The sequence below is a fragment of the Apodemus sylvaticus genome, chromosome X, assembly GCF_947179515.1.
Source record: "Apodemus sylvaticus chromosome X, mApoSyl1.1, whole genome shotgun sequence".
NCBI lineage: Eukaryota > Metazoa > Chordata > Mammalia > Rodentia > Muridae > Apodemus > Apodemus sylvaticus.
The window spans coordinates 92,364,197-92,376,160 of NC_067495.1; the positions used below are offsets into that span (position 1 = coordinate 92,364,197).

The 11,964-nt window shown below is 43.5% G+C and overlaps 1 protein-coding gene and 1 pseudogene across 1 annotated transcript; one reads left to right on the forward strand and one right to left on the reverse strand.

Moving 5' to 3' along the window:
* The first annotated feature begins 2,607 nt into the window (after positions 1–2,607).
* LOC127675655 (melanoma antigen preferentially expressed in tumors-like) lies at positions 2,608–6,040 on the forward strand. The gene is made up of 3 exons (XM_052171713.1): positions 2,608–2,897; positions 4,169–4,753; positions 5,527–6,040. Exons 1-3 carry the CDS (start codon positions 2,608–2,610, stop codon positions 6,038–6,040), a joined length of 1,389 nt encoding a protein of 462 aa, XP_052027673.1.
* Positions 6,041–9,785: 3,745 nt separating this feature from the next.
* Positions 9,786–9,909, reverse strand: LOC127675942 (uncharacterized; annotated as a pseudogene).
* Between the last annotated feature and the right edge of the window lie 2,055 nt (positions 9,910–11,964).

The following is an 11,964-nucleotide window of genomic DNA, read 5'->3' on the forward strand; positions in this document are numbered from 1 at the left end:
CCCCCACCCCTCTCCCCTCCCCTTACCTCATCATTCCCCCTCTCCCTTCCCCCTCCCCTCCCCCACCCCTCTCCCCTCCCCTTACCCTCATCATTCCCCCTCCCCTTCCCCCTCCCCTCCCCTCATCACTCCGTTCCCCCTTCCCCCTCCCTCTCCCCCTCCCTACTTCCCCTCCCCCATCTCTCCCCTTTCCTCCCCTTCCCCTCCCCTTCCCCTCCCCCTCCCCTCCCCTTCTGTACCCCCCTCCCTTCTCCCTACCCCCCTCCTCCCCCTCCCCCTCCCCTCCCCTTCTGTACCCCCTCCCTTCTCCCTACCACTCTCCCTCCCCCTCCCCCTCCCCCACCCCTCTACCCTCATCCTTACCTCATCACTCCCCCCCCTCCCCTTCCCCCTCCCCTCCCCTCATCACTCCCCTCCCCCTCTCCTCCACCTTCTGTCCCCCTACCTCCCCTCCCCCCACCTTCCCCTGCTGTACCCCTCCCTTCTCCCTACCCTCACCCCTCCCCTCCCTTTACCCCTCCCCTTCCCTCTCCTCTATCCTACCTCTCCCCTACCCCCTTTCCCTTCCCCCTACCCCTCCCTTCCCCCTCCCTCTGCTCTCCTTTTCCTACCCCTCCCCCTTCCCCTCCCCCTCCTCTCCCCTCCACTCCCCCTCTCCCTCCACTCCCCCTCCCCTCCCCCTTCCCCCTCCCCCTCCTCTTCTGTCCCTTCTCCCCTCCCCTTCCCTCCCTTCCTCCTCCCCTCCCCCTCCCCTCCTCCTCCCATCCCTTCCCCCTTCCCTCCCCTTCTGTACCATCCCCTTCCCCTCCCCCTCCCCCTTCTGTCCCTGCTTCCTCCCCTCCCCACTTCCCCTCCCCTTCCCCCACTCCCCCTCCCTTCACTCCCCACCCCCTCCATTCCCTCCCTCCCCTCCCCCTCCCTCCCCTTCTCCTCCCCACCCCTCCCCCTCCCTTCCCTTCCCTGTTCCCCTCCCTCCCCCTTCCTCCTCCCCCTTCCCTCCTCTACCCCTCCTCTCCCCCTTCCCCTCCCCTCTTCCCCTCATCTTCCCCCCTCCCCTCCTATTCCCTCCTCTTTCCCCCTCCCCTTCCCTCCCCTCCCTCCCTCTCCTCCCTCACTCCCCTAACTTACCCCTCCCCTTCCCCTACCCCCTTCCCCTTCCCTCTTCTCCCTTCCCCCCTCCCCTCCTCTCCTCTCCCCCTTCCCCTCCCCTCTCTACCTTCCCACCCCATCCTCTCCCCCTCCTCCCTCCCCTCCCTCTCCTCCCCCTCCCTCCTCTCCCCTCCCCCTTCCCTTCCCCCTCCCCCTTCCCCTCCCTTCCCCCTCCCCCCTTTCCTTCCCTCCCCCCTCTCTTCTCCCTTCTCCCTCCCCTTCCTCCCCTCATCCTCTCCCCTCCCCCTCCCCTCCCTACCCCCCTCCCTCCCCTCCCCCTTCCTTTCCACCCCCTTCCCTCCCCCTTTCTTCCCCTCCCCTCCATCCCCTCTCCCTTCCCCTTACTTCCCCCTCCCCCACCCCCTGTCCTCCCCTTCACTGTCCCCTTTTCTACCCCCTCCCCTCTCACTTTCCCTCCCCTCCCTTTCCCCTTCACCCCCCTCCCTTCCCCCTTCTTCTCCCCCTCCCCCTTCCACTCTCCCTCCCCTCCCCCCTCCCCATATTTCTCTCTGTCCCCCTTTCCCTCCCCCCTCCCCTTCCCCTTCCCCCTTTTCCTTCCCCATCCCCTATTCCCTTCTCCCTTCCCTTCTCTCTCTCCCTGTGTCTCTCCATGTGTTTATGTGTATGTATCCCATTAATGTCTACTATGTATACATAGGTTTTATATCTGAAGGGGTGGCAAGTTCTCCCTGTCTCCAGAGACTCTCCAGTCTGCAAAGTTTAACAGTTGTGTTGGGAGGGAAAGGACACTGAGATTTTTGTTGGGGGTTTGATCTTAGTGTGTCCTTATCCTACCCAGCAAGAGACCTCTGTGTGAGAGAGGAAGCTATTGAAACTTTATGGTCTTTTCTTAACCTGACCACTTCAGTTTTATTTGTTTGGATGATAATGATTTATTTTAAATATTGTTTGTGTGTTTACATGTTAGGGTGCTCTGTGGAGGTCTCAGAGCAACTCTTTACAGTAAATTCTTTGTTTTTGTATTAAAGGGAAAAGGGATGAATACTTTTATTCTGTGTTTCTTTTTGCTTTATCAGAATCACAGTTAATTTGATGTTTTAGTATTTTCTATTTGCAAGGTAATGATGGTATCACTTTTGTCTGGATTTGCCCAATCTTTTGTGATAGCTTGTATACGTTTGAAATGAACTATCAGGAGTCAGTTAACAAAGTGAAAAAAATTGTCATCTGATAGCCTAGTGATCATTTCTATTGGCATCTTGTCACATACACATATATATGTAAAAGTTGGTGGTATGTGTGTTCGTATACAGACTTTAATATACTCATAAACCAATTCCTATGCCCTACAAGTAGAAATCTCTAGAAGTGGTTATTTTATTACCTATATATTCTACAAATAGTTATCTATGCTACTACCAATGACTGCAAAGAAGATACTGTGGATATCTGTGAAGTTTTCTAAATGTTTCTCACTAAAATTGTAGGTTCATTAAGATGGATACCAAGGACCCACCCACACTGTTGGATCTTGCTATACGGTGTCTACTACGTAATGAGCATGCAGCAATTCAAGCTCTAGAGGAGATCCCAAGGGAGCTTTTTATTCCATTGTTCACTGCTGCCTTCGCGGGTAGGCACAAGAATACACTGACAGCAATGGTAAAGGTTTGGCCCTTTACCTGTCTCCACATTGGGGTATTAAGTGTGCAGGAACCCCAGCGTGAACTCCTGAAAGCCATGGTTGAAAGTCTTCAGTTCCTCCCTGTCTCGAACTCAGCTGCTAGGTAAGACCTGGTATAATAGAGAGATAGTAAGACATAGGAGGTATCTGCTATTCTCTCAAATAGTGAAAAGGAATACAGGACTGTTAGTCCAGCACATGAGGTCACCTTAAAATAACTGTCTTACAGTGTTGGATAGGGAATTTGATTGAGGGCACTATTGGTAGGTTTTCATTATGGTATTATTTACATTAAAGAACATTATGAATATTAAGATTGCTGAGGATTTGCAGAGAATAATGAAAAAATAATTAGTGCTGTTTACTTTTCATGAGAAAGAGTTATTGGCAGTAAGTCAGTATAATAAGTGAATACTAAGGGCTACAGGGATAATTTAACAGTTAAGTAGTTGAGCTATTATTCCAGAGGACCAGAGTTGAATTCCCAGGACCCATAATGTAGCTCAAAACTGTAACTTCAGTTCCACAGGATCTAATACCCCCCATACAGGAAAAACTCCAATGCACATGAAATAGAAATAAAAAATTAAAAAAAGAAGTGTAGACTAAGAATGAAGTGTTTTGATTTTTCTGAGCCCACAGTAATCCATGAAATTTAGGAAATCCCAAGGTAATTTTTGTTCTATTCACTGCTGCCTCAATGGATGGGCATTCAAAGACATTGACAGCAATGGTAAAGGTTTCGCTCCTTTTCTGTCTCCACATGAGAACATTTAAGTATACAAGAAACACAGTGAACTGAAAGCAATCTTCAGATGTTACTGCCAAGAACTCAGCTTTTCAGTGAGAATGAAAAGCTATACTTTTCAGTGTAGAATTCATACATGGTAAGATAGCAAAACATTATACTAGAGCCTGTGGCAAGTGAACACCAGTTAGTTATGCTGTTCTGTCTTCCTCAGTTAGTAATGGTGATTACTGAAAATGGATCTGAGGTGGTTGGTCTGTTAGGTGAAGTTATCTTAAAATCCCTGATGTCTTAAAGAGGGTTTTAATTTTGTAGTAGAGGTGAGTGAGGCTACTACTGATAGATATACATAATGGAAACATTTTAATGAAACAGGTGAGCAAGATTTGTGAGCATTAGTTGTTCTAGAAAATAGTAAAGAATATGTAGTACTTGCATAGGAAAGTTTTGCTGGTACCTAGTATATGAAATGACAACAAAAAACATTATTTTGTCACTACATTGTTACTATTACTCCTGCTTGGTTATATTGACATTTGCTACCACTCAGACACTCTGTTTTTTGTTTGTTTGTGGTTTGTTTTCTGTTTCTTTTTGTTTGTTTGTTTTTATTTTTCAACCCACAGGAGCCCTAAACTGAGGATCCTAGATTTAAGGCAGGATGCTGGCTGCAAGACCGTATGTCCTGAGATCACTACTAAGTCAACAATTTGTTTTCATTCTTGTACTTACTCTGAGCACTCTATCTTAAAAACTGAAGACCAGGAGAGTCTTTCAAGTTCAAACTCTGAGGCTCAGCCCTCCAAGCTGGCTATGGAATTACTAGTGGACCTTTCCCTTGATGGTACCTTGAGGGAAAGTGATTTTTTTGCTTTGCTTCTGAATAAAGTAGAGCAGAGCCTAGGCTCTCTGCACCTGTGCTGCAGAGATTTGCAAATTAATAATTTGTGTGAATGCAGACATGCATTAAGCCATCTGGATCTGAAATGTGTTGATCACCTGGCAGTTGATCAGGCTTCTCTTAGTGAAGTCACCACCCTTCTATCTCATGTGATACAACTGGACAGACTTAGCTTGTCTAAAATCACATGTAGATCTTTGAATGGGAGAACCTTTAGAAGTTTTATCACCCAACTGAGGCGTATGGATCACCTAAAAGAGCTCAATTTGTCTTCATTCTGCCTCACAGATCATCTTGAAAATGTCCTGAGGTAAGGGCTTGGTTGGGTTAGATACTGGGTTTCAATTAATAGCCTGTTTTTATGATGAGAAAAAGAATTCTTAGATATGCTTAAGCTTTGCATAACCCTGTCTCCTCCCTCAGCATGGGCAGTACTGTGAATTTAAAAGCAACCAGGGAAGGCTACATTTCTATAATTGAAGAGAAAAACAGGGTTTCCAAAACCTTAGTCAGCTAAGCATTGGCATGCACTGTGCTCAGTCCGGAAATATAAAGGGGAAAAGATGAATGCAGTCCTTCTCTAGCAGTCAAGAGAGGAGGAACTAAGAGAAAGACTTTACTTCTCAGCGGCACAGGTGCACATACTTACAGCTGAATAACCATAGTCTGATATCAGATAATTTTCCAAATCTGCTATCTCCAAGGTTCAGGCCATGAATTTGGAGGCTGCCATTTATGGACTGGCCAAGGGAGCTTCCAGTTGGTTGCTCCTTCTGTCCTATCTCTTCCATGCAGGTGAACTAGTTCCACATTCAATTGTGTTGTAATCACTAAGTAGATAATATTTTCACTAAGTTTGCACATGACTCTATAACAACATATTGTATACATTGTCAAGGTTGAAATATGTGAGAGTGGTAAATTGTCTTTTACAGAATCACAAGTCTATTAAGTGGGTGAAAGCTCACATAATTAGTTACTAAAACATTATATGTGCAAAATAGTCTGTCATAGATTCATGGATATGGTTCCCCTCACCTAGCCTTCATTTTTCAGAAAAACTTTTATGTTTCCTCCCTACAGAGTCCTACCTGCTGGTTTGGATTTCTTGTATCTGCCATTCTGTGGACTTTCTTACAGTGACTTCAAGTTTCTCTCTGAGTGCCCTCAAGCTAACCATTTAAAGCTACTGAATATCAGCAACAATCCAATGTATTGGGAAGATTGTGAGCCATTTTATTATCTCCTGCAGAATGTTTCTGGCACCTTGCAGCATCTGGCAATTAATCATTGCCTTTTAACAGATTCTACAATATCTGTTCTTATCCCAGCCCTAACCCGATGCTCTCAACTCCGAGTGCTTAGCTTTTCTTCAAATCCAATTACCATGCCTATGCTCATGAGAATTCTTGAGCTCTTAACACCATTGAAGGAGCTTAAATACGTGATTTATCCAATTCCTGTGCATTGCTATGGGAGGTGGCATTTTCAAGGCAGTTTGGATAGGCAGAAGCTTGCCGATGTGCAGACACAATTGAAATTAATGCTACAGGAGGCAGAAAGGTGCGACATGAATTGGATCACTTACTCTGATTAATTCACACAGTCCAACAGAGTTTCAAGTTGATATGTTCCTTTTAATTGTTAATTTTTCTCCTAATCCCATAGACAGAATATATAAGGTTCTTATGTTATAGGAAAATAGAGTTAAGAAGTATAGGTATATAAAGGATTTCAATAGAGAATAATTTACATGATGGAGGACTTTGAGAGTACCTATGTGTCTCATAACTATTGTTCTTGATATCATTTCATCTTACCAACTAAAATTTTTGGTAGAGGATATGAAAAGGTTATGTCATGAAATACCAACGCCCTGTCCTCACTTAGATCTACCTATGGACACTTACAACAAGTTGTGATAATCTAACTTTTCCTGGGTGTATTTTTGGAGACCGGTGGTTATTGAAGCCAACACTTTTTATTGAATACATTGTATTAAGCTTCTATATTTGAGCTATCTTCACTTGTTTATAGGAAACCATCTGGATTTAACAGCGAGAAAAAAATCTGTAATTAATACCATTAAGTGGCTTAATTTTTATTTCATATTCATTGATTAAGTATTAGTTTGGGATATTATTGTAAACAGCAAGACTGAAAAGACAATTTCCTGCTTCAAGCAACTCAGATACTAAACATTTCTGTGGTTTATCAGTTGATAGTGCAACTAGAAAGTTGTTTTACACACTTAGACTCCAAGCTTTACCTTCCTTATTCTTGATATACATTCTCCTCAATGCAAAGTGGACTTTATAATGTTGGATCTCTTCAGCAAAATTCAGGAATTCATTGTTACCATGTTGGAGGCGTGTCACATCTGTTTGTTGTCTACCTCCTGGCATTCTGCAAAATGCCTACAATAATAGACTGGTAAGGAAGAGGACTTTGTTTCCTTGTTTTAGACATTTCACTAAGGTTGTTTGACTGCACTGCTTTGGGACTTTGGCAAGACAGAACACGATAAAGAACTTTGGCAGAGGGAGATTCTTTCAACTCATGGGGCCAGGGAACAGAGACGACCTAGTCTTCACACAAACTTCAGGAGTGCGATTGCATGGATTTTCACCCTTGAACTAGCCTGCTATAAAATTTCTACCACCTAACTTGGAGCTGTTCTTGAACTACCCTGTTCAAATATTTTAACTGCCTGCCATGGAATCTGAGACCAATATGAACTTCGAAAGACATTTAGGAGTCCAGCCACAACATTGATTGTTTTTCCTTTAAATATTTTTTTTTTCTTTATCACTAGTTCCTTCATGGTATACCTAACACAGTTTGAATATTCTGCTGATTTTTTTCTACTGAAGTTTCTACAATTGCTATAATATTGTGTAGTAAATACATGCACGGAGCTGTTTATATTTGAAACTCCAAATGATTACCATAAATAGAACAGCATGTACTTTGCTCAAGATATAGTGTGAAAACAGCATGTAAACCTACTAATGGGAATGTATTTTTGTTAATGTATTGAAAAGTTAATATAATACATTGCAAATACATAGAAAAAGTGCATAAAATTTAGTTTGTTCCTGTCACATCTTGAAACATCAACATCACTGCATCTTAATGACATGCAAGTTTACTGAAGAAAATCATTTATGCAGTGTTTTTATAAATAACCCTAACTGCATTTTAAAAATCTAATAAGAAAAATATAAGCAACAATATGTCTATATTACTTCAAGTTTGAAATTATACCGGATTTCAGAACAACTAAGTAAAACTATGGTCAAAAGCTACAGAATTTTGTTTATAGTTCTCACATGTCAAGATGATACTGAACTATATTTTAGAAAAAAATAGCACTAAAATTTATCTAGAAAATTAACATTTGCATTGATCACATTTGTGTGTTAAAAGGTTATCAAATTCAAGAAGAACTATAAGCAAAAGCAATGTACAAAATTCTGGCATATGATTTTTTAACAAAGTATTTGAAAGACTTAAAAGCAAGAATGGAGAATTACTAGCAATCATGCTTTTAATATTGCTTATATGTTAAAACACAACTTAAAAATTTTGTTCAAATGTCAATGTAACCAGCAAATGTTTCATAATGCTCAGTTGTTGACATCACATTATTTTGGCATCTTTTACTAAATAAAATGTAACTAAAATTTAAGTTCGTGAGGTTCATTTAATTTTTGGTTTAGGTCTTCTTTCCAAGGTGATTCTATACATTTTCTGGGCATAACATATAGATTATTCTCAATTCCTTGGTTTCATCTGATTTTAAATTTTACCCTCAGGGATGATTAACACATTTTCAAAACTTTGTATTGGTTCTTTGTGAATTTCACATCATGCAACTTAATCCCACTCATCTCCCTGTCCTCAGACCCACCCTCCACACTTGCAACCTCTCCCCAACAGATTAAAAAATCTCCTTGTGGAAGCTATACTATGTCAGTGTGTCCTACAGTATACCTTTTGGTCCATGCATCTTTTCTTGCAAATATTAATTGCAATGACTTGGTGGTCTGGTATGAGTCCTTTGATTTCTGCCACTCATGTTTTTTTTTTCCTGTTGTTGCCTTATGTCATAGCGATCCTGTAGTTTTGGAACTGTAGGACTAGCCCCTTCATACACTCCAGAAGTTCATTGATGGGGTAATTGAGGTGGGGCAACTCAAAGCTCTGGATCTGGGCTTGAGAGGTATCTGAGCTGGCTGTTGTAGCCAGCTGGAGTTTTGCAGCCAGTGAGGACCATGGTCAGTTCTACCACTCTAATGGCCTCAGGGCCATAGATGCCAAGGAACTAGGGAGAGGAGAAGGGCTGACTCTCCCACACTCATACCCTGGGGACCAGCTCATCTATAACCCCCACATTAAGGGCCAGCTCTATTGTGCTGTACAGGTGAGGTGCAGGGCCAGCTCTCCCAAATGCTGCAGCTGATGAGGGACAGGGCAAGATCTGCTCTTATGGACATAGGGCAGTCTTCTGCATGCTTCAGGGGAGGAGGGGTGAGGGGGGATGGAGTGTATCTCTCCCTCATCCCTGCCACTGCATGAGAGACAAGTGGGAGGACCAGCTTTCCCATGCTTCTCTACAACTTTAGCAATGTGCAGAGCCACTCAAGTACTATATCCAGCTAGGGGTTAGTTCTGCTCTTCTGATCCCCAGACCAGCTCTTCTAGAATGCCCAGGTGAGGGGCTAGGCCAGTTCTGCAAAGTCCTCAAACATCAGATGACAGCACAGATCAGGGATGTCCTTCTGGCCTTTGGTGGTAACAGACCCCTACTATTTCAGGGCCACAGATGCAGGGGTGTTCCTCAGTGGAAGCACTGGACTAGGACCACACCATTGTCCCAGGTGGCATCACTGGCTCCTCATATCAGGTCATTCCTCACCATTTTCAAGTCTCCAGTTGTGACTCTCTTCATTATGCCCACATATTTCTGTTTCTCTTCCATTTCTCCACCACTTACTCCTCTGAGAGACACTAGAGGTCTGAGTGTCTGGTGTTGTCTCAGCAGTGGCCAGGAGTGCTATATCCTGCTCCTGAATTATGGTGCCAGGCCGGGTCATCTTGGACCTGGTCTACCCATTCCCAGACCTGTGCAGTGCAGAACTGGGGCTCATCTCAGGCTCGCTCCTTTACTGGCCCACCAGAGTGCCCCCAGGCAAGGGTCATCTGTCTCAGGCTCACTCCCACTCAGGACCCTCAGTTTCAGGTGAGGCTTTTCTAGTCTCAGGTTTGCTCCGAGTTTTGGGAAACAACAGGACCTATGTCGTGCCTTACTAGTGGTCAGCTCAGGATCATTTTCAGGCAATGTTAGGCTACTAATTATTCAGATATTCATAAGTGAGGAAACTGAATAAAGAATCACCTCTCCTCTGCTGCCTCTGACAGATGTGACAGAGCAGCCACACATGCAATGTTTCTAGGGGCAAGTAAAAACTAATAAGAATTTCCAACCTCAAGAATTAATTGCTAATCTACAACCAAGTTCTTCTGTGTCAAAGAAACACAGATTGATTTTAATCCTGGAACATTTTCTCCACAAGGCTTGATTCTGCAGGGTTTAGTTGTTTATGTATGTATATATGTATGTATGTATGTATGTATGTATGTATGCATGCATGTACTATATATATATATTACACACACACACTTCTCAGTCACTCTCCACTCTATTGCATGAGACAGGGTTGCTTGCTGAGTCTGGAACGTACCAGTTAGCTAGACTTGTTGGGCCATAAGACCACTCCCCCCACCCTGCCCCCGATAATTTTGTCTCTGCTTCAAGTTCTGCTATTACAGGCATATACAGCCAAGCTAGCTTTTTACACGAAAGCAGGGACTCCCAATTCAGATATTCATACTTTATAAGTTCAACAAGCACCTAATTCACTGTGACATGTCCCCAGCACTCTGTACAAGATTATATATTATTGCTTTTTGTTGGATTCCATAGCTGCCTGCAGCTATTACAAAGTGGGTTCTGGAACAGAAGCTGAGGGATGGATAGGGAAGGGGGAAAAGAAGAAGGGCCAAGACAATATTCACTGATCAAAGCCGGAAACTTTAATGGCGCCAGACCTTTTAACAGTTTGGGCAAACCCTTTCCCCCAGACTCCAGGCTGAGTTCCGGTGGAAGTTGTCTAGCTTCTCTTGGAGGTCCTCGTCTCGACTGCTCCGGCAGCTGGGTGGGTCACCTGCTTAATTCAGGAATTCCTAGACCTGGAGGAACAATGAACTTAACCTTTACTTAGAGCACTCCACCCTAGGTGGAGCAGGATCTTGGCTATCTGGGAGAAGTTAACCTTGACCATAGTCAAGTACACTCTTAGCACTCCACCCAAGGATAAATATTCCTGCTTTAACCTACTTCCCTATTATGTCCTAACAGCAGATTCCTGCCAGAAGCCAGGGATTGTCCCTGACCAATGTCAAACTCCGACCAAGTGCATGACTGCCCCAATATGGCTCTGTACATTTCCTCCCTTTTATATTAATTTGAAAATGAGGAGGTAGAAAACAAGTGGATAAATATCCTTCATAAGAAGGTGGTCCTTAACCAGGAGGGGAAGCATTGACCATAATTCCTCTTAAATATTGTATAATGTCTTTTTCAGAGGAGGGGTAATAGGCTCCCTCATTATTTTAAGGACAGCCTCTCTACATTAACCCCTATGCAGTTAGGTGTACTTCCTGGGGACTCAGAAGCAGAAATTTACCTCCCCATGTGGTGCCTTGCCTCGCACGTCTCACTGGTACCCATGTTTGTTCATAAACAAACACACATAGATCTGAGTTCTATGTGGCTCCCTTTTTAGAGATCCACTTGTGTAAGTTTTGAAGCCAGGGGGGTCTGCAAGTGTCTTTAACAGACATGCAATCCCTCCATCCAGGTGAGCCTAGGTGGAGACAGCCAGTCTGCTCAACAAACAAGGTCGAGTTAAAGGTGGAACGGGATTAACTTGTCCCTGAAGTATCCAATTCAGTTACAAATTAACAACTCAAAAGACACAAACCATGGCCTCTGGGGTGGGAGAGGTAGCCTTGTATATCAAGAGATAAGCTGTTACTTTTCAGGAAAAGTGGAGACTATATTTTAAATTAACACAGCTGGCTGAAGATAGTTAGCCATTTTCAAAATTGGAATCTTCAATATTGGATTTATTTCTAGACCAGTCTATGGTTGAGTCAGCTGATCACAATAAGGAGAAGAGTCATTATAACTCCTCTTTAGATTAATTTTTCCTAAATTAGCTTAACATTCTCCATGTTCTGTCCCAGAAAGTCTAAAAGCTTGAAGCAATGCAATTTATCTAACCTGGGACATTTGACAATTAAAGTAAGTAAAGAGTATATACCCAATATAGCTCTTATGTTACCATGGTCTGGGCATTCAGCAAGCACACAGTCAGAAAATCTTCAGCATGCCACACCAATCACTCTGGTAGCTAGCATGCTTCTGCAACTTTCTGTGGAAAAAACATAATA

What these genes read in the sequence shown, in the direction of transcription:
- LOC127675655 (XM_052171713.1), top strand. Translation starts at nt 2,608, where the DNA reads ATGGATACCAAGGACCCACCCACACTGTTGGATCTTGCTATACGGTGT. An exon ending in GTCTCGAACTCAGCTGCTAG is followed by an intron (nt 2,898 to 4,168) that starts GTAAGACCTGGT and finishes TTCAACCCACAG; the next exon opens with GAGCCCTAAACTGAGGATCC. An exon ending in CATCTTGAAAATGTCCTGAG is followed by an intron (nt 4,754 to 5,526) that starts GTAAGGGCTTGG and finishes TCCTCCCTACAG; the next exon opens with AGTCCTACCTGCTGGTTTGG.